At 53.2% G+C, this 22309-nt stretch overlaps 1 protein-coding gene across 4 annotated transcripts in view; it reads right to left on the bottom strand.

Annotated features, from left to right (window-relative positions):
• Positions 1 to 15466, bottom strand: part of SFXN5 (sideroflexin 5) — a 150893-nt gene extending 135427 nt beyond the window's left edge. For all 4 annotated transcript variants that reach the window (XR_014590170.1, XM_083861860.1, XM_083861859.1 and 1 more), the window contains exons 1-2: positions 15355 to 15466; positions 5757 to 5825 (exon numbers count right to left, since the gene is read on the bottom strand). Coding sequence is in view for 3 of the 4 variants with exons in the window: in XM_083861860.1 (XP_083717986.1) it covers positions 5757 to 5825; positions 15355 to 15411 (126 nt within the window). In the remaining variant the exon portion in view is untranslated. The remainder of the gene's footprint in view (positions 1 to 5756; positions 5826 to 15354) is intronic.
• Between the last annotated feature and the right edge of the window lie 6843 nt (positions 15467 to 22309).

Raw genomic sequence — 22309 nt, 5'->3', positions numbered from 1 at the left:
GGCTGATGGCCACGACAGCACAGAGTCCCCGCAGACACCTGCAGCCCACAGAGCCAGCCCTGAGCTATTCCCCTGAGCTCCCACCTTGTCCCCCCTGGGCTGCAGGGCTGTGTGTGCCTGGCACATCCTCTTGGATCCCACCAGGAGGCTGCACATGGCTGGGAGCAGCCTCCAGAACCCCATATGTGCCACACAGACCCGGGGAAATCCCTGTGCCAGGAGCACCACACGTTCCCTGCCACAAACCCCCAACAGGGTGAACCTGGGGGGCTGCAGGAGGAGATCTGGGATGGGGCAGAGTTCAGAGGACAACCTGGACCTCACTCCAGGATTTTTGGGGATGTTCTCTGCGTGCCCTGAGCTCCATGAGTTCCACTTTCACCCCAGATATGACCTGAAGGGACTAAAGATCCCACAACCAGCAGTAATTCCAGTGAATGTGGAGATCCAGCTGTGTCCTGCCAACAGCCACACCCGGTTTGGGGTTTTATCTCCTTGTAAAACACACACAAAACACACAAAACACACACGGCAGACTTGACTCCAGCTGGCCCCATTGTATTGGATCCGCAGTCGACAGACAACAGGAGCCAGAAACTTTTTTTTTTTTTTTCTTTTTTTTCCCTTTTTTTTTTTTTTTTGTTCGAGCCCGGAGCCAGCAGATGTGACACCGAATAAACACAGACAGGCAATCTGCTGAGTAAGAAGGTACCGCTCAGTATAAATAACATACATCTAATCCCGCTTCCATCTTAAACCCAAATATGGGAATGCAAGATGCTCTCGGCGGAGTCGGGGGACTCTGAACAATGAGATAAAACAAGAGTTCTCATCTCGCTCGGGATCGTTATCGGCTCTTCCTCCCCACAGAGGCCGATATCAGCCGGGATGAGCTCACCTCAGCAAAAATACCTGCTGCCCTCGATGGGGCTTTAATTAGAGAGCAATTAAAAGCTTTATTCCGAGTATTTTACCCTCATTTTACCCCAAGGCGGGCCCTGAGGGGACGGGCCTGGGTGGCCCCGCCATGACACATTTCCCGATTCTCATTTCCCGCTTCTCATTTCCCGCTTCTCATTTCCCGATTCTCAACATTTCCCGCTTCTCTGAGGAGGAGTTTGCAAATCTGCGGCTGCCGGGAGATGATTTTTTCATTATAGAAGCAGGGATGAGGTGAATTAGGAGCCACCAAAGCTCCTCTTTGAGAGGTGGCCGGGTTTGAGCCGCTCAGGAGCTGCTGCTGGGTGTGATGGGGGTAAATTGTCCGACCCCAGAAGGTAAAAGTGCAGCTACAACAAGACCAGCACCATCCCCTGAGGATTCCCTCCTCCTCTAGAACCTCTAAAACACAAGGAAGTTTCTAATTGTGTAAAGAATCTGAACAATAAATGAGTGTGTCAGCGAGGCTGATTATCCTCAGCTCCTCACTGGGAGAGATCTCCTCCATCCCTCCTCACAACACAGTCACCAGCAGCACGGAGCACACACCAAAAAAGGATGGAGGAAAAGCTTTATTCCGAGCATTTTACCCTCATTTTACCCCAAGGCAGGCCCTGAGGGGACGCGCCTGGGTGACCCCGCCATGACACATTTCCCGCTTCTCATTTCCCGATTCTCAACATTTCCCGATTCTCATTTCCCGCTTCTCAACATTTCCCGCTTCTCTGAGAAGGAATTTGCAAATCTGCGGCTGCCGGGAGATGATTTTTTCATCATAGAAGCAGGGATGAGGTGAATTAGGAGCCAGCAAAGCTCCTCTTTGAGAGGTGGCCGGGTTTGAGCCCCTCAGGAGCTGCTGCTGGGTGTGATGGGGGTAAATTGTCCAACCCCAGAAGGTAAAAGTGCAGCTACAACAAGACCAGCACCATCCCCTGAGGATTCCCTTCTCCAGAACCTCTAAGGAAGTTTCTAATTGTGTTAAGAATCTGAACAATAAATCTGAGGCTGATTGTCCTCAGCTCCTCGCTGGGAGAGATCTCCTCCATCCCTCCTCACAACACAGTCACCAGCAGCACGGACCACACACCAAAAAAGGATGGAGGAAAAGCTTTAAGTCCGAGCATTTTACCCTCATTTTACCCCAAGGCGGGCCCTGAGGGGACGGGCCTGGGCAACCCCGCCATGACACATTTCCCACTTCTCATTTCCCGCTTCTCAACATTTCCCGCTTCTCTGAGGAGGAGTTTGCAAATCTGCGGCTGCCGGGAGATGATTTTTTCATTATAGAAGCAGGAATGAGGTGAATTAGGAGCCAGCAAAGCTCCTCTTTGAGAGGTGGCCGGGTTTGAGCCGCTCAGGAGCTGCTGCTGGGTGTGATGGGGTAAATTGTCCGACCCCAGAAGGTAAAAGTGCAGCTACAACAAGACCAGCACCATCCCCTGAGGATTCCCTTCTCCAGAACCTCTAAGGAAGTTTCTAATTGTGTTAAGAATCTGAACAATAAATCTGAGGCTGATTATCCTCAGCTCCTCGCTGGGAGAGATCTCCTCCATCCCTCCTCACAACACAGTCACCAGCAGCACGGACCACACACCAAAAAAGGATGGAGGAAAAGCTTTAACTCTGAGCATTTTGCCCTCATTTTACCCCAAGGCGGGCCCTGAGGGGACGGGCCTGGGTGACCCCGCCATGATACATTTCCCGCTTCTCATTTCCCGATTCTCAACATTTCCCGCTTCTCTGAGGAGGAATTTGCAAATCCGCGGCTGCCGGGAGATGATTTTTCATCATAGAAGCAGGAATGAGGTGAATTAATAGCCACCAAAGCTCCTCTTTGAGAGGTGGCCGGGTTTGAGCCGCTCAGGAGCTGCTGCTGGGTGTGATGGGGGAATTGTCCAACCCCAGAAGGTAAAAGTGCAGCTACAACAAGACCAGCACCATCCCCTGAGGATTCCCTCCTCCAGAACCTCTAAAACACAAGGAAGTTTCTAATTGTGTAAAGAATCTGAACAATAAATGAGTGTGTCAGCGAGGCTGATTATCCTCAGCTCCTCGCTGGGAGAGATCTCCTCCATCCCTCCTCACAACACAGTCACCAGCAGCACGGACCACACACCAAAAAAGGATGGAGGAAAAGCTTTAACTCTGAGCATTTTGCCCTCATTTTACCCCAAGGCGGGCCCTGAGGGGACGGGCCTGGGCAACCCCGCCATGACACATTTCCCGCTTCTCATTTCCCGATTCTCAATATTTCCCAATTCTCATTTCCCGCTTCTCAACATTTCCCGCTTCTCTGAGGAGGAGTTTGCAAATCTGCGGCTGCCGGGAGATGATTTTTCATTATAGAAGCAGGGATGAGGTGAATTAGGAGCCACCAAAGCTCCTCTTTGAGAGGTGGCCGGGTTTGAGCCCCTCAGGAGCTGCTGCTGGGTGTGATGGGGGTAAATTGTCCAACCCCAGAAGGTAAAAGTTCAGCTACAACAAGACCAGCACCATCCCCTGAGGATTCCCTCCTCCTCTAGAACCTCTAAAACACAAGGAAGTTTCTAATTGTGTAAAGAATCTGAACAATAAATCTGAGGCTGATTGTCCTCAGCTCCTCGCTGGGAGAGATCTCCTCCATCCCTCCTCACAACACAGTCACCAGCAGCAAAGGATGGAGGAAAATCCAATATTCCCCCATTTTCCATGGGATCCACCTCCATTCCCATCAGACACTCATTTATCTCTTTTTTTTCCTCTTTTCCCTTTGCCAATGAGCTCCTCCAAGCCAAAGAGGGATTTGTTTGTTCCCTGGGAGCCCCGGGCCTGGGAGATGCAGCCATCTGTCAGTGGGAAAGGAGCTCCCTCTGCAAACCCTTCCCAGGTCCTCATTTCTGCCCTCAGCCATCAGAGGAAAGCAAAAAACCCCAAAAAACCTTGGAGTTCTACACCTGCACAACCTGATTCTTGTGCTGGAGTGAGCAGGACAAAGCAAAAAGCAGATTTTTTGCCCCAGGGGGTGACCCTTTTTCAAGGGAATTCTGCAGGGAAAGGGAAACTCATGGGGACATCACCAGAGGCGCTGCAGGTTCTCCTGAGAGGAATTCCAGCTCCCAGAGGGTATTTCCCTCCCTGGAAAACTTCCAGGCCATTCCTGAAGACCCTGAAATTCATTCTTGTCCTTTCCAGCCCCAGAGATGGACACCAAAACCTCTCCCTGCTGTGTTGAGCTTCACTCATTAACCCAGAACTGCTCAGTTTTGACCCAGGATAAAACTGGGCCACTCAGACTTTGCTCTTTTGATTCCCCAGGTTTCACCTTCTTGAAGGAACCTCATCAAAAGCTGTCTGGAAAAAAAAAATGAAGTTACACCAGCTGGTCCCTCTGAATCCAAACCCTTTCCAGCCTCCCAAAAAAACCTGGAAAGGTTTGAAAAGGTGACCATGGGGAGGTGGAGAAGTGTGTGGTTGAGCCAGATCAGGAACTGAGCTCAGAGCTCACCCAAAATCCCTCTGCAATCCATGGAGAGGCACAAGCAGGAAAATTCCCTCCAGGGGCAGAGGAGATTCAGCTCTTAAAAAGTGCTGGGAAGGGTCTGGAGCAGCAGGAAGGGCTGAGGGAGCTGGGAAAGGGCTGGAGAATTCCTGAGGGAGCTGGGAAGGGCTGGAGAATTCCTGAGGGAGTTGGAAAGGGCTGGAGAATTCCTGAGGGAGCTGGGAAAGGGCTGGAGAATTCCTGAGGGAGCTGGGAAAGGGAATGGAGAATTCCTGAGGGAGCTGGGAAAGGGAATGGAGAATTCCTGAGGGAGCTGGGAAAGGGCTGGAGAATTCCTGAGGGAGCTGGGAAAGGGAATGGAGAATTCCTGAGGGAGCTGGGAAAGGGAATGGAGAATTCCTGAGGGAGCTGGGAAAGGGCTGGAGAATTCCTGAGGGAGTTGGAAAGGGCTGGAGAATTCCTGAGGGAGCTGGGAAAGGGCTGGAGAATTCCTGAGGGAGCTGGGAAAGGGAATGGAGAATTCCTGAGGGAGCTGGGAAAGGGCTGGAGAATTCCTGAGGGAGTTGGAAAGGGGCTGAGCCTGGAGAAAAGGAGGCTCAGGGGGGACCTTGTGGCTCTGCACAAGTCCCTGCCAGAGGGGACAGGCAGGGAACAGGGACAGGAGGAGAGGGAACAGCCTCAGGCCAGGCTCAAGGTGGATATTGGGGGGAAAAAATAAAATAAAAAGGAAAAAGCAGCTGCTCTTCACTGAAAATCCAAAGTTTTCTGGCCAAAGGGCAGAATTGCAGACCAGGAGCAGAACTATTCCTTCCCAAGGGTCCCCCATCACCCTCAGTCATTATGTGCTGCAGTAAAGCTGGAAATAAAATGGAAATAAAGGGGAGGATCCCCAAATCCTGCCACCAACAGGGCAACAACTGAGGAAAAATGACAGCAAACATCTTGTGGAGTGCAGAACTGCCCCACAACCCACCCTGTTCACTCCTCTGTGGATTTAAAATTTACTCTCCCATCCCCTCACCTGCCCTTTTGCCATGAAGACCTGTAGGGATTTTCCTCCTGAGAAGGAAAAATCAGTGGCAATTTTGCCAAAAAAACCCAGTTCAGGGCCTCCCCAGCTGGCAGAGGGGAAAATGTGGATTCACTGGTGGCTGAAGTAAGGCGAGTTTCTGTTCCAGATTTAACAGCAACTCCTCGGGGCAATCGATCACCTGTGAGACACAAAGCCACTGGAGCCACGGCTTCATTACCTCTGCTGCTCACAGGAGAGATTGGTTTTCACCTCCAGCTGTCTAATAACCAGCTCCTTCCCCCAAAAACAGAGGTGTGCACACATTACCTCGGTCACAAAGAGAGTGCGGGGGTCGATGATGTCCAAGAAGTGCCTGAATCTGCCATAAAATGAAGTCTGGAAAACAGGAGAACAACAACAAAAAAAAAAAAAAAAAAATAAATACCACGGTGAGAAATTGCCTTTTTTTAGGGTTTATTTCCTTTGCAGAATGAAGTATTGAGTGAAAAGAAATAATAAATAATAAATAATAAGTAAAATAAGTAAGTATCAACTGAAAATGATAAATAATAAAATAAATAATAAATAAGTAAATAAATAAGTATCAACTGAAAATAAATAATAAATAATAAATAATAAAAATAATAATAAATAATAAATAATAATGAAAAAAATAATTATCAACTGAAAATAAATAAATAATAGATATTAAATGATGAAATAAATAATGAAATAATTAAGTATCAACTGAAAGGAAATAATAAATAACAAATATATAAATAATAAGTATATAAATAATATAAAATAAAAAATACATAATGAGGAAGTCTTTACTGGTAATTTGCTATAAGAAACCCAAATCACTCCAGGATCTCTCCTTTTGCTTCTTCAGCAGCTTTTCCACCCAGTTCTCCCTGCACAAACACACCCAGCCTGGATTGTTCCCACTGTGCCACCAAGAATGAGCCCAACCAGACCAGGCTGCTCCACCCAAGCTGGCCCTGAGCACTTCCAGAACCAGGAAAAAAAAGAGTCTGGAAGGAGGGGAAAGGATCTGTGAAACACGAGGGGAAGGTCATGGGCAGCTCCAGAGGAAAGGAGACTCAGGATTTAGACAGCAAAAATTAAAATATCAGCGGGATTTGTACCAACTCCAAACACCAGAGCATGAAATATTAAGGGGTTGGGAGCCTTTGGGATACATGAGCATCACCACTCCAACTTCCATGGTCCAGAGGCAGGAGAATTCCAGAGCCTCAGGCCAAGTGGACACAGGACAGCCCAGCCCAGCGGCCCCTCTGTGTTTGGAGGCTCCTCCACACAACCCAGAGCTGATGATGGAGCTCAGGGATCCTGGGAATGCTCCATCCTGCCGTGGGTTTGTTCTGCAGGAATGGGCTATAAATAAAGGCCTGGAGTGTGGATGGAGCAGCGGGAACGGCGTTTAATCACTGCTGGCACCACTTCCCTGAACGTGCTGCTGCTGCTTTCCTGCTCACCCAGGGATTCTGCCCCCTCATTCCAGCAGAAATCCCTCTCCAGGACTCTGCTGGCCACCCCACATAACCTGTCCTCTCTAAACTCTCTTATTCCACCACGTCCTGCACTAAAAAAATAAAAAGAATCCCCTCCAAAATGAAAAGAATCCCTTCCAAAAAACTGGAACAAAACAGCTCCACACAACTCCAGGAAAAAAAAAAAAAAAGCCCAGTGGTTTTTAATGAGCACAGCTCTAATTAACACTAATTCTGGTACTTTCCAGTGGGTTCTGAGCTTGACATTTTTGCTGCCTCCCCTTTTCTTTCTGGGCGTGAGGAGCCGTGCAGATGCCAGCAGCCTCCCCCAGCACCGCTGCCCAATGCCTGCCAGGGGTGCAGGGGGGGACCGTGAGCAATTCCTGACTCAGCCCAGCCCACTGCTCATCCCACAGCCCCCAGAGCAGTGGGAATTCCTGCTCAACGCTTGGAATTTCTGCTTCAAACGACAGCAGGACTGGGGGGGATTTTAAATCTGAGTGGTCTTGATTTTCCCACTGCCTGTATCACTGTGACACGCTGAGAAAAGCAGCATTAAATAGAATTAAATAGGAATAAATTGAATTAAATTGAATTAAATGGAGCATCGGTGTTTTACCAACCACTTGACCAAGGAGTAAATGACCAGGGAGGGGGAAGGAGACCTCAAGTTCAAAGGGGCAGGGTAGAAATGTCATTTAAAATGACCAACTTTCCCATTTCCCAGCTCTCAGAGGCTGGTCCTGTGTCCCAGGGCTGGGTTTGGCTGGCACTGAGCTCCTGCCTGGCCCAGCCCAAGGACAGGTTTGAGCAGCTCAGCCCCATCCTGGTGTTATCCCAGCATCGCATTCCCTGCCCATCGCTGGTGCTGACTCACAGCTGGGGAGTGAGAGTGCCCAAATCCTGAAATCAGGGAATGGTTGGGATGGAAGGGACCCTAAATCCCACCCAGGGCCACCCCTGCCATGGCAGGGACACCTCCCACTGTCCCCAGGTGGATCCAACCTGGCCCTGGGCACTGCCAGGGGCAGCCCCAGCAAATCTGCAATTCCAGCCCAGGGCAGGAGGCAATGAGGGATTTGTTTCGAGGTGGTGCTGCCTGAGCTTGTCCATCTTGTGGTCAGAGAACACCAAAACCACCAAAGAATCTGAGTCTGAACAGGTTTGCCCTGGTTTGGTTGGACTCTGATGAGTCAGGGCCTCATTTCCCCACAAACAGGGCTCTGTGAGAGCCACCCCAGACTGAGCCAGGCTCAAACCCAGAACCACCCCAAACTGAGTCAGGCTCAACAGGGCCACCCCAGACTGAGCCAGGCTCAGGAGAACAACCCCAAACTGAGCCAGGCTGAGGAGAACCACCCCAAACTGAGCCAGGCTCAGGAGAACCACCCCAAACTGAGCCAGGCTGAGGAGAACCACCCCAAACTGAGCCAGGCTCAGGAAAGCCACCCCAAACTGAGCCTGGCTCATCAGAACCACCCCAAACTGAGCCAGGCTCAGGAGAACCACCCCAAACTGAGCCAGGCTCAGGAGAACCACCCCAAACTGAGCCTGGCTCAACAGAACCACCCCAAACTGAGCCAGGCTCAGGAGAGCCACCCCAAACTGAGCCAGGCTCAGGAGAGCCACCCCAAACTGAGCCAGGCTCATCAGAACCACCCCAAACTGAGCCAGGCTCAGGAGAGCCACCCCAAACTGAGCCAGGCTCAGGAGAGCCACCCCAAACTGAGCCAGGCTCAAACCCAGAGCCACCCCAAACTGGGCCAGACTCATCAAAGCCACCCCAAACTGAGTCAGGCCCAAATCCAGAGTCACCCCAAACTGAGCCAGGCTCATCAAAACCACCCCAAACTGAGCCAGGCTCAAACCCAGAGCCAGGAGGGCTCCTTGGGCTCCCCCTCACCACCCTCCCTCCTCCTGCAGTGCCTCTTCCAGGCCTGCCCAGCCCCTGAACAACAAACACCTTTTGTTTCCCTGTGCTCCAGCCACGGCACTCGCTGTTTTTCCCTTTGAGGTGATGTGGAAAGCTCTGCTTGGCTTCCCCTCACCCAGGGCATCATTCCCTGCTGCCCCCTTCATTCCCCTGGCTAGAAGCCAAACGAGTTTTATTCAGTTCAAGATTGGTTTTCACAGAGGTGCGTACAAAACACAAGGGGGAAAAAATCCAAAAAATTCCAACAAAACAAAACAAAAAAGCCCCAGAAATTCCCAATAATTCAGAATTTTTTGGGAAATTCTTCCCTGTGAGGGCAGTGAGGGGCTGGGCTGGAATTCCCAGATTTGCTGGGGTTGCCTCTGGATCCCTGGGAATGTCCCAGGCCAGGTTGGATCCATCTGGGGACAGTGGGAGGTGTCCCTGTCATGGCAGGGGTGGCCCTGGGTGGGATATAGGGTCCCAAAGGTGTCAGGAGGTGGAAATGGGATGAGACGATGCAGCCCCTGGACACAGGAACAGCTCAGTGGCCTCACTGTCCACCAAACCCAGATTTCCCTGAGGCCTGGCGATGGTTCCCTCCTCCCAGCCCTGCTCTCATCCCCCTGCCAGGCACAGAGCTGGTGAGATACCCACGAATCTGACCTTCTGCTCCCAAAAATCCATCCCTGGGCTCCTTCCCCCTGTAATTCCTGGAGCAGCTGCTGGAGTAAACTGGGAGCAAAGCGAATATCACCAATTTCCTGTGATTAATCGGGGCTATTTTGGGAGCACTTCTGCGAGCAGAGATGAAGTGGTTGGGAATATTAATTCCCTTCCAGGGCACAGCAGCTCTGGGATCTGGGCCCTGAAGGTCCAGCTGATCCCAAAAACCACAAGGAAAAAACTCCTGGCAGACTCCAGGGATGTGAGAGGAGGTAAGAGGACATTAGCGAGGTGTTAACCACCTCCAGGAGGAAAAAAATTCCAAGGAATTCCATGCTGGGAAGAGCAGGAGGCAAGGACAGATCCAGCACTTTAATTACAGCCTGGATTTAAACAGGATTTAATTAAGCCAGAGCAACGAGCACACAGGCTTGGGGTGGGGTTGAACTCAAAACCAGGCTCATGTCAGCTTTAAATTAATTAGGAGAGGTTTAAGCTAAAGCAAACAAAGTTAAGACAATTGAAGCCATTGAGCAAAGGGGACTGAGCTGACAAGGCACAGCCACGTTTGTGACATCAGGTTTGTTTGGGCTAAAACTGTGGAGCCTCTTTGATGTTTTTAATTTGGTTTTCCAAATGTAAAGAGCCGAGATTGGAATGGGAGAAGCTCCTGTAGCTCCTCAGAGCCACCACCACGGGCAGGGCCAGGTTTGCTCCTGGTGGGCACAGCCAGGACAGGGCTCAGGAACCTCCCAGGGGCAGGAGCTGGGGGTTAAAACTCACAGCATGAGACACAAATGAACAAATTCCCCTTTAAATCCAGCCCTGGGTGATGGGGATGTAAAAAAGCCAAGGCAACAGCAGGAGGAGCTGGAGCTGCTGGAGCAAATCCTGGAGCTGCTCTGGAGCCAGGCTGGGAGAGCTGGGAATGTTCCCCTGGAGAAGGGAAAAGTGCAGGGAATGCTCCGAGTCCCTGAAGGGGAAAACTCCAGGAGAGCTGGAGAGGGACTGGGGCCAAGGGCTGCAGGGACAGGACACAGGGAATGGATCCCACTGGGAAAGGGGACATTGGGCTGGGATCTTGGGCAGGAATTGCTGGGAATGGAATTCCCACATTTGCTGGGGCTGCCCCTGGATCCCTGGGAATGCCCAAGGCCAGGCTGGATCCACCTGGGACAGTGGGAGGTGTTTCTGCCATGGCAGGGGTGGAATGGATGGGATTTAAGATCCTTTCCAACCCAAACCAGGCTGTGATTCCATGATCCTTCTCCCTTTCAAAGCAATCCCTTCTCCACGGTGACATCCCTGCAGGAGAGAGGACTTTGATGCCATTTATTGGAGTGAACAATAACCTCACACTGAACAACAGCGGAGGCTGATCTCCTGCAGCTTTATCTCACTGCCAGGTGATCCTGGACATGGGATCTGGAATGGTTTGGGTGGGAAGGGACCTTAAATCCCATCCAGTGGCACCCCCGCCATGGGCAGGGACACCTCCCTGCTGGATTCTGCCCAGGATTAAATCTCTGGGCTCCCTGGAGCACTGGGAACACACAGCAGGCTTTGGGAAAGAGAGAGAGCACTCAGCAAATCCTCAAAGGAAAAGGAATAAAAATCAGGAAATAAAGAAGAGGGAAAAAAAAAAAAAAGAGTATTTCTAACAAATTAGCCCTGCTTGTCAGAAAATTAAGTCCTCATCACACATCCTCAAGCCCAACGTCCTCATTTCTTCTTTCACCTAAAAATAGCCCCGATTGCAGCGGGAGCCTTTCCGGCAGGGAGCTGGGAAAAGGTGACTCGACAGAACATCACCGGGGAGGAGGGAGAGCAGGGAGCTGCACAGGCAGGCAGGAAAAGGACATCTCAGAACCCCAGAGGGGCTCTGGGCTGGAGCTGTCCCTCCTGCTGCCCCAAATCCTGCCTGGAGCTCGGGGTCACGGCAGGGAAGGGAATTCTGCTCTCATCCAAATCCCCGGGGGTTGGCTCTGCCGCCCTGCCAAGGCTTTTGTTCCCGAGCACAGAAGTTCTCCTTGTTCTCCTCTCGCAGGGGAAAGGCTGCCCTGTGTCTGTCCCAGCTCCTGTCCCTGTGCACAGCCCCAGAGCTGCTCCCAGCCCGGGAGAAAGGAGTGCTGGCATCCCACAGGGATCTGGCTGGGATTTCAGCCACCCCAGCTCACTGATCCTGCCCAAAACAACGAGGAAACAGCTAAAACTGAGATCTCAGAAAGTCATAAAAACCCCTGGGAAGGCCCTGGAAAGAACAGGAAAAGGCAGGAGGGGAAAGCACCTGGCAGGGAAGGTTTGGGGGTGGCTGACCCCTCGGGAATGCGCTGGGACTCCTCTCCAGTGCTGAAGTTTGAAAGGAAACACCAAGGTCAAGATGGGGGAAATAAAAAACTGGAAGGGTCTGAGGCAAGGATGGAGGGGCTGAGAATTCCATGGAAGGGTCTGAGCTGGGCAAGGAAGGGCTGAGAACTCCATGGAAGGGTCTGAGCTGGGATGGAGGGGCTGAGAACTCCATGGAAGGGTCTGAGCTGGGCAAGGAAGGGCTGAGAACTCCATGGAAGGGTCTGAGCTGGGATGGAGGGGCTTGGGCTCTCCATGGAAGGGTTTGAGCTGAGAATAGAGGGGCTGAGAACTCCATGGAAGGGTCTGAGCTGGGATGGAAAGGCTGGGCTCTCCATGGAAAGGTCTGAGCTCCCCATGGAAGGGTCTGAGCTGGGCATGAAGGGCCTGGGCTCTCCCAGGACGTGTTGGGAGCAGGAATGTGAGTGGTGCCACATCCCAAAGAGAGCAGAGCCACCACAGGACCCATAAACCCTGGAAACATTCCAACCTCCTTCTTCTATGCCCCACAACGCTGTCAGCTCCCACATTGGGCTGTCCCTCCTCGGGCAGAGGGAGCAGGAGCAAACAGGGATGAAGCCAACCAGGACAGCAGCACCACAACCCCTCCCACAGCTCCCAGGAAAGGGATAAAAGCCCTGAACACCCCCCACAGCCCCGGGAATGTTTCCTCAGCACTGCCACAAGTGCCAGTCGCTCCCTAATGAACAGAACGTGCCGATCCCGTGCCTGACGTGCTGCCAAGCCTGCCTGCCATCCTCTGTGGTGTCTGCGAGGGAGAAATGTCTCCTCCTCCTCCTCCTCATCCTCATTAAAAAGTTCCTTCTCTCCCCAGCTGGAGCGTCCCTCACATTCCCAGGGGAGTCACCCCCTCCCTGTGGCTCGTGGATGGCCCCCTGCACTGATGGGGTTGGGTTGGAGGGGACCTCAAAGCTCTTCCCATCCCCAACCTGGACACCTCCAGTGTCCCAGGCTGCTCCAAGTCCTGCAGGGATCTGGGCTGTGGGAGGAGGCAGGAGATCCCCCATGGAATGGCTCCCCTGGGAAACCCACAGCTCAGCCCAAAGGGTGGTTGGGTTGAAGGTGAAGGCAGGAAATCCCCCATGGAATGACCAGGAGATCCTCCATGGAATGAGCAGGAGATCCCCCCCAGGAACTGGGCAGGAGATCCCCCCCATGGAATGGGCAGGAGATCCCCCCATGAAATGGGCAGGAGATTCCCCATGGAATGGGCAGGAGATCCCCCCCATGGAATGGCCAGGAGATCCCCCCCATGGAATGGGCAGGAGATCCCCCCATGAAATGGGCAGGAGATTCCCCATGGAATGGCCAGGAGATCCCCCCCATGGAATGGCCAGGAGATCCCCCCCATGGAATGGGCAGGAGATCCCCCCATGAAATGGGCAGGAGATTCCCCATGGAATGGCCAGGAGATCCCCCCCATGGAATGGGCAGGAGATCCCCCCCATGGAAGGGGCAGGAGATCCCCCATGGAACGGGCAGGAGATCCCCCCATGGAATGGCCAGGAGATTCCCCCATGGAATGGGCAGGAGATCCCCCCATGGAATGGGCAGGAGATCCCCCCTATGGAATGGGGCAGGAGATTCCCCCCATGGAATGGGCAGGAGATCCCCCCATGAAATGGGCAGGAGATTCCCCATGGAATGGGCAGGAGATCCCCCCCATGGAAGGGGCAGGAGATCCCCCCATGGAATGGGCAGGAGATCCCCCCATGGAATGGGCAGGAGATCCCCCCCATGGAAGGGGCAGGAGATCCCCCATGGAATGGGCAGGAGATCCCCCCCATGGAATGGGCAGGAGATCCCCCTCAGGAACTGGGCAGGAGATCCCCCCATGGAAGGGGCAGGAGATCCCCCCATGGAATGGGCAGGAGATCCCCCCCATGGAAGGGGCAGGAGATCCCCCCCATGGAATGGGGCAGGAGATTCCCCATGGAATGAACAGGAGATTCCCCCCATGGAATGGGCAGGAGATCCTCCATGGAATGGGCAGGAGATTCCCCATGGAATGAACAGGAGATTCCCCCCATGGAATGGGCAGGAGATCCCCCCATGGAATGAACAGGAGATTCCCCCCATGGAATGGGGCAGGAGATCCCCCATGGAATGAACAGGAGATCCCCCTATGGAATGGGGCAGGAGATCCCCCCATGGAATGGGCAGGAGATCCCCCCATGGAATGGGCAGGAGATCCCCCCTATGGAATGGGGCAGGAGATCCCCCCCATGGAAGGGGCAGGAGATTCCCCCCATGGAATGGCCAGGAGATCCCCCATGGAATGGGCAGGAGATCCCCCCATGGAATGGGCAGGAGATCCTCCATGGAATGGGCAGGAGATCCCCCATGGAATGGGCAGGAGATCCCCCCATGGAATGGGCAGGAGATCCTCCATGGAATGGGCAGGAGATCCTCCATGGAATGGGCAGGAGATCCTCCATGGAAGGGGCAGGAGATCCCCCATGGAATGGCTCCCCTGGGAAACCCACAGGGGATTTCTACAGGGGATGCTTGGGTTGAGCCAAGCATGGAGTCAGCTCATGGCTCAATAAGGGTTCTGGATTGTTGGGGATGGTGGGAATGGTTTCCCTGGGGATTGTCCCAATGGTAGGACACAGTCACAAGCCCCAGTTAAAGAGCAGCTTTCTCCATGGAGTGCTGTCCAGCTCAGGAGGGGCTGAAGGTTTTATGAGTCTTTTTATCAGCCTAAATGATTGCACAACCAGTTGTCTCTAGTCACCCAGACTGGGTGGTGGTAGCTGGGCCTGCCCACCTGGGGACAGGTGTATGTCTCAACCAGCAGCTGCTCTTCACAAACCCACAGTAAGGTGTGGAGAACACAGTTGTTGTGATCACTCACAATTGCTTGTCCCATACATCATACTAGGTGGTTACAATCCACCCCTCAATCGTCACTAAAGGTAGCCCTTGCCTGCTGAGGTTGGCAAGGGCCCACCTAGAGCATCCCTGCCTCTCACCCTGCACCTGGAAGCCGCATTCCCAACCCAAAGCTGCTCTTCCCCTCCCAACCACCTTGGGCAGAGCCCATTCCTTCGCACCAGCCCCTCGGGGACAGGAGGAACCCGCGCCATGCGACACCAGGAGCGACACCGGGACCCTGCCTGTCCCCATTGCCCCGGGGAGCGCCCGCAGGGCTCGAACCCGCGACCCCCGAGCCCCCCGCCCGCCGCGCTGCGTCCCGCGCCACAGGGGCGCGCTGGGACCCGCCAGAGCCCGCCCGCCGGGCGACCCGCCGCGGGCAGGGGGCGGCGGCTCTGAGTGACAGCCCGGCCGACCAATAGCGCGGGGGCTGCGGACCAATCAACGTGCGGCTCTGCGCAGGGGGCGGGGCGAAGCGGAGCGGGGGGCTCCGTGCCCAGGATGGAGGGTCGATGCCGCGCGCGGCGAAGGGGCGGCTGCCGCCGCCTCTCCCGGTGTGCCCCCCGCCGCCTCCCGCCGCCGCCCGTACCTGCTCGAAGCGGGGCTTCCCCAGCTGGAACGGGGGATAGTCCGCCGGCTCCGCCATCCCGCAAGCGCCACTTTAAACAGCCTCCCCCGCCGCCGGGCCCCGCCCCCCGGCCGGCCCCGCGCTGATTGGCTGTGGCCAACCGCAGCTGCCGCGGGGCACGCCGGGACATGGAGTCCGCCGGGCTTTACCTGGGACGGGGCCGCGCCGGCTCCGCCAGCCAATGGGGAACGCGCAGCCCGCGGGGCATCATGGGAAATGTAGTCCCGTCAGAGACCCCCGGGAGGGAGCGGGGGAAGGGAGATTTCAGAGTGAGGGGGATGCTGGTGAACGGGACATGGAAAAACGAGTTTTGCCTTAATTCTGTAATAGACTGAGCAAATACTAAAACTCGGAAAGGTGAAAGCCTAAAAACTGCTGAAAAAACTACCCCAAATGTTATTAAATTGTCATCCCTGCGGACATCCATGACAAGGAGGACATGGAAGGGCTGGAGCCTGTCCAGGGAAGGGCTGAGGGAGCTGGAAAAGGGCTGGAGAATTCCTGAGGGAACTGGGAAAGGGCTGGAGAATTCCTGAGGAGATGGGAAAGGGAATGGAGAATTCCTGAGGGAGCTGGGAAGGGGAATGGAGAATTCCTGAGGAGATGGGAAAGGGAATGGAGAATTCCTGAGGAGATGGGAAAGGGAATGGAGAATTCCTGAGGGAGCTGGGAAAGGGCTGGAGAATTCCTGAGGGAGATAGGAAGGGGCTGAGCCTGGAGAAAAGGAGGCTCAGGGGGACCTTGTGGCTCTGCACAAATCCCTGGAATGTCTCTGTGTTCTGTGGTCGGTGTGAGAAGGATGAGGAGTCTCAAGGTCTTGGTTTTCTTGGTTTCTCGTGTTGTTTATTAATTCTGATCTTACAATTCTCTGTGTCCCCCAAGGTGTTCACAGCAGCCTGGACACGAGGGGACTGCCCCGTGATGGGAGGTCACTCTGCCTTTATACAGTGTTGTGGTTTGGAAGGAAAACGAGTGAGAGGCTCCAAGTCAGAAATACGATTTAATAAGAAGAAAGGTAAAAAGGTAAAAATAAAATAAAATAAAAATAAAATAAAAATAATTAAAAAAATAAAATAAAATAAAATAAAATAAAATTAATGCAATAACACAAAGGAGCACTGGCAGAGTCAGAACACACCCTGAGCAGGGTGGGGGGAGCAGTCCAGGTGAGGGGCTCTTCCTGAAGCAGTGATCCCACAGAAAGGTCTGGGAGCTCTGCTCCTCTGGGAATCCAGTGGCTCAGGGCTGCTTGTCCTGTCCCAAATCCCAGATTCTCTCCAGGTGGGAATGCTTGGCTCCTCCCCCTGGGCATTGGGAGCATCTCCCAATGGGATGAGGAGTCGTGCAGTGGCTCCTTGATGGCCCATTAAACAGAGAGAGCTCCTGGAGGGAGTTCCCTGGGAGTCCTGGGCAAGGCATTGATGGGCCATGAGCAGAAGAGCCCAAAGGAGGGGCCTGGGAAAACACTGCCCCACCTGGTTCCAACAGCTCATGGGGATGGGGATGGGATAAATACTGTGTGCACATCCTACACCACAACCCAGGACATGCAGATAATTACAAACTTATTATTTACCAATTTCATACCAATGTCCATCCCCTGCACTAACAGGGTCATTTCTACTCTGCCCCAACCCACTGAAACTCCCCTGTGCCCACGTCACTGCAGACAATGGAGGCCAAGGGAGAAGGAGAAGAACTCAGGGTTCCACCTAGATTCCTCCATCTTGTCCCTTTGCATCGACATTCTAAAATCCCAAAACTGCAAAATCTTCTGCACAGTGATAACTACACTACTCTCAGTTACACGTTTGTGACTTGCAATTCTTCTCTCTGTTGGATGTTTTTCACATGGACCAAAATCAAAGCCTGTGTCCTCCTGGGCTCTGTGCCAGGCAAACCCCCCTGGGCAGACCCCAGACCCCCTGGACAGACCCCAGACCCTCCTGGGCAGACCCCAGACCCCCCTGGACAGACCCCAAACCCCTGCACAGACCCCAGACCCCCCTGGGCAGACCCCAGACCCCCTGCACAGACCCCAGACCCCCCTGGGCAGACCCCAGACCCCCTGCACAGACCCCAGACCCCCTGGACAGACCCCAGACCCTCCTGCACAGACCCCAGACCCCCTGGACAGACCCCAGACCCCCCTGCACAGACCCCAAACCCCCTGCACAGACCCCAGACCCCCTGGACAGACCCCAGACCCCGTGCACAGACCCCAGACCCCGTGCACAGACCCCAGACCCCCCTGCACAGACCCCAGACCCCCTGGACAGACCCCAGACCCTCCTGCACAGACCCCAGACCCCCTGGACAGACCCCAGACCCCCCTGCACAGACCCCAAACCCCCTGCACAGACCCCAGACCCCCTGGACAGACCCCAGACCCCGTGCACAGACCCCAGACCCCGTGCACAGACCCCAGACCCCCTGCACAGACCCCAGACCCCCTGGACAGACCCCAAACCCCCTGCACAGACCCCAGACCCTCTTTTTCAGATCCCAGGCCTCTCTACTGAAGTCTGTGACTTTCCAGGGTGCCCAGATGGGTTTCCTGGACTCCAACACATCCCCACCAACCCCACAACTCCTTTTCCTTGTGGAATTGCAATTCCCGAGCCCCCATAACCAAACCCAGCTGATAACGATCCGAGCAGATAAATCCAAGGTCGGGGGGCACCGGGGGCCGCGCGGAGCCGCCGCTGGAATTCTCCTCCCCAGATTAGTGGGATAAAAAGTGTCCGGACCTTCCAATGCCGGGGAAATTGTTTGGAGGATTAGGATCAATCCTCCGAGGGACAGCAAACACAGCGAGGTGGGGATGGAGCAGGGAGGGGGTGGTGGAGGAGAAGCAAAGGACAGAGGGGTCAGGATTTCCATCTAAGGAGGAATTAAAAACTGAAAATAAAAAAAATCCCATATTTTTTTCCTCCTTGGTGGAGAAGATGCAAAGGCAGAGGAGGACAGAGTGGGTCAGGATTTGCATCTAAGGAGGAATTAAAAAATACACCTGGAAAAAAAAAAAAAACAACCATATTTTTTCCACCTTGGTGGAGGAGAAGCAAAGGACAGAGCGGGGCAGGATTTCCACCTGAGGAGGAATTAAAAAGAAAAAATAAGGAGGAATAATAAAAAAAATCCCATATTTTTTCCTCCTTGGTGGAGGAGAAGCAAAGGCAGAGGGGGACAGGATTTCCATCTAATGAGGAATTAAAAAATACACCTGAAAAAAAGAAAAATCCCATATTTTTTCTACCTTGGTGGAGGAGAAGCAAAGGCAGAGGGTCAGGGTTTTCATCTAAGGAGGAATTAAAAAGAAAAAATAAGGAGGAATAAAAAAGAAAAATCCCATATTTTTTCCACCTTGGTGGAGGAGAAGAAGCAAAGGACAGAGGGGTCAGGGTTTTCGTCTGAGGAATTAAAAAATACACCTGAAAAAAAGAAAAATCCCATATTTTTTTTCTCCTTGGTGGAGGAGAAGCAAAGGGTCAGGATTTCCATCTAAAGAGGAATTAAAAAGAAAAAAATAGGAGGAATAAAAAAAAAAAAAAAAAGGAGGAATAAAAAAGAAAAATCCCATATTTTTTTCTCCTTGGTGGACAAGATGCAAAGGCAGAGGAGGAAAGAGCGAGTCAGGATTTCCATCTAAGGAGGAATTAAAAAATACATCTGGAAATAAAAAATAAAAAATCCCATATTTTTGCTCCCCAGGGAAAACTGTGAAGGTCCCATTTTGCTGCTGCTCTGCCTTGTGCCCTCAGAGCCGATAATTTCCTGTTTTCTCCCCACCTGCAAAAGCAAATTGTGATTTTGGGCCGATCCAGCACCGATCCCGTTCAGTGAACCCCAAATCTCCTGCAGCTCCGGGGGGGAAATGGGACAGAAAAGGGTCTGAAGGGTGAAAAGGGGAACAGAAAAGAGCAGGGAAATGGAATTTTTATCATTTCTGTTCATTTTTCTTCCGAGATCTTGTTAAAGTGGTTAAAGATCTTGTCAAAGCTCCAGCACCATGTCCCTGCCAGGCTGGAATTCCCAGCAGGGACATGAGGAACCAGGAGCACATCCTGCCCCCATCCCCAGGCTTTGGGGTCAGCTCTGCCCTGACCCCACAACTCCAGGGACATCCCTAATCCTGATCCCAAATCAGCCTCTGCTCGGTGTCCTTTCCTTCTCCCCAGCTCCGGGGGGGGAAATGGGACGGAAAAGGGTCTGAAGGGTGAAAAGGGGAACAGAAAAGACCAGAAAAATGGGATTTTTATCATTTCTGTTTGTTTTTCTTCTGAGATCTTGTTAAAATTGTGACAACCCCAGCACCATGTCCCTGCCAGGCTGGAATTCCCAGCAGGGAATGAAGAACCAGGAGCACATCCTGCCCCCATCCCCGGGGCTTTGGGGTCAGCTCTGCCCTGACCCCACAACTCCAGGGACATCCCTAATCCTGATCCCAAATCAGCCTCTGCTCGGGGTCCTTTCCTTCTCCGCAGCTCCGTCTTCAAATGAAAAATAAAACTATAAAAGCTCAAGGAGGTCATTCTCCCTTCCCCAAAACCCCATCCCAGGCCCTGCCATGAATATGGATCCGGCCCCAAATCCTCGTCTCGCAGGGATCTCCCCCTCCTTCCCTCCCTTTCCCCCGAGCCAGATAATCACTGCCGTCCCCAGTGTTGACACACGGAATGTTTGGTAACAACAGAGGGGAGAGAATCTGTTTATCTCAAACCCCATTTGGAGTGACATAAGACTATCACTTTTTTGGTTAAATACCAGAAAAGAATATCAATTCTTTGGCTGATATCAATCCCCACCAGATCCCATCCCGACTGACAACTTGTGTTTTCCCTGCCTTGGGGAAGGAGGAGGGGGGGTTGATTTCCCAGGCAAAAAAAATTGTGGTTTTTCCAATTTTGGGGTTTTTTTTTTGGGGGGGGAAACAACCCCCCGGCCACGGTGTGAACTCATCAAGAAACTGGGGTTGGGTGGGCAGGTTTGGGTGGGGGGAATCCTGTGAGGAGGCTGGGACCCCATGGGAACCCCTGAAGGAGGTCTGGCCCTATGGAAAACTCCTGAAGAAGGTTTGGCCCCATGGAAAGACCCTGAAAGAGATTGAACCCCATAGGAAGCCCCTGAAGGAGGTTTGACCCCAAGAAAAGCCCCTGAAGGAGACTGAACACAAGGGAAGCCCCCAAAGGAGGTCAGAGCCCACAGGATGCCCCTGAAGGAGATTTGGCCCTATAGAAACCCCTAAAGGAGATTGAACTCCAAGAAAAGCCCCTGAAGGAGGTCAGACCCCACAGGAAGCCCCTGAAGGAAGTGTGACCCCATAGAAACCCCTAAAGGAGATTGAACCCCAAGGGAAGCCCCTGAAGGAGATGTGACCCTATGGGAAGCCCCTAAAGGAGATTGAACCCCAAGGGAAGCCCCTGAAGGAGATTGAACCCCATAGGAAGCCCCTAAAGAAGGTCTGACCCCACAGGAGGCCCCTGAATGAGGTGTGACCCCACAGGAAGCTCCTGAAGGAGACTGAACCCCAAGGGAAATCCCTAAAGGAGACTGAACCCCACAGAAAGCCCCTAAAGCAGGTCTGGCCCCAAGGGAAGCCCCTGAAGGAAGTGTGACCCCACAGGAAGCCCCTGAAGGATACTGAACCCCATGGGAAGTCCCTAAAGGAGACTGAACCTCACAGGAAGCCCCTAAAGAAGGTCTGACCCCAAGGGGAGCCCCTAAAGCAGGTCTGACCCCATAGGAAGCCCCTAAAGCAGATCTGACCCCATAGGAAGCCCCTAAAGAAGGTCAGACCCCACGAGGGGCCCAGACTGGAGCAGTTCCTGCAGAGCTGCAGCCCAAGGGAAGGAACCAAACAGGAGAAGCTCTGGGGGATTTTTGTCCCCATGGGAAGGACCCCGAGCAGGGGGAGATGTGGGAAATGCAGCCCGGGAGGAGGAAGAGGAGCAGAGACAACGTGGGGTGGGCTGAGCACAGCCCCATTCCCTGTTCACTTGGAAGGAGGAGCTGGAGAATCGTGAGGAAATGGAGCCTGGGAGGAAAGGAGGGCTGGGGAAAAGTGATTTAACGTTTGGGTTTATTTCTCATTGTCCTGCTCTGGTTTGATTGGTAATAAATTAAACTGGTTTCCTCAAAATCTCATTTTCCTGGTGAGTTCTGAGGGATCTCTCCTTGCCCTTATCCCCAGATGAGTTTTTAGTTGGATTTTCTCTCCCTGCCCAGCTGGGGAGGGCAGAGAGAGCAGCCCTGGTGCCCATCCAGGGTCCCCCAGCCCAGAGCGGGTTTTGGGGTCCCAGACCCCTCCCCAGAGGGGACAGCTGCCTGAAGGACACAGTGACAGGAACGTTCCTTGTCAGCTCCATCTGTAAATCCACAATTGGAGAAAACTCGTGTTGGGCAGCAAAACTCCAGCTTGGAACAACAATCCCGGCCTGCAGGGATGGGAATTATTCCATCAGTCCCGAGTCAAGGCAGGCCCAGCCCTGGTGGAGCCAGGCACGGGGGTTCAGCAGCAATCAGGGCTTTAAATCCTCCGTTTGTCCAATTTCCAGCCCAATTCTCCCAGGGACTGCCCCAGCCGGTCTGAGCTGCCTTTGCTGGGATGGATCCCCTTTCCCGGGATGGATCCCCTTTCCCGGGGTCACAGCACCCCAAACATTCCCCCCTGAGCCGTGCAGGGTTAATGTGATCCCCAGACAGGTGCTGAGCCCCACGGGGGCTCCATCCAGCTGGAGGGAAAATAAACCGGGATTAGGGCTAAGGAAGCTCCTCTGGGAGAGCAGCAGAGTCATTTACAGAGGCTTAAGGGGAGTTCATTTTCTTGAAGGGAAAGGATTGAATGGAGAGAGAAGAGGGAGCTGGGAAGGAAAAGGGCTGAGGGGTGGAAGGTGGGAGGGATGGGGGAAGAGGA

Source organism: Zosterops lateralis (assembly GCF_965231275.1).
Source record: "Zosterops lateralis genome assembly, chromosome: 5".
Classification (NCBI taxonomy): domain Eukaryota; kingdom Metazoa; phylum Chordata; class Aves; order Passeriformes; family Zosteropidae; genus Zosterops; species Zosterops lateralis.
This window is presented reverse-complemented; position numbering and strand designations above follow the sequence as displayed.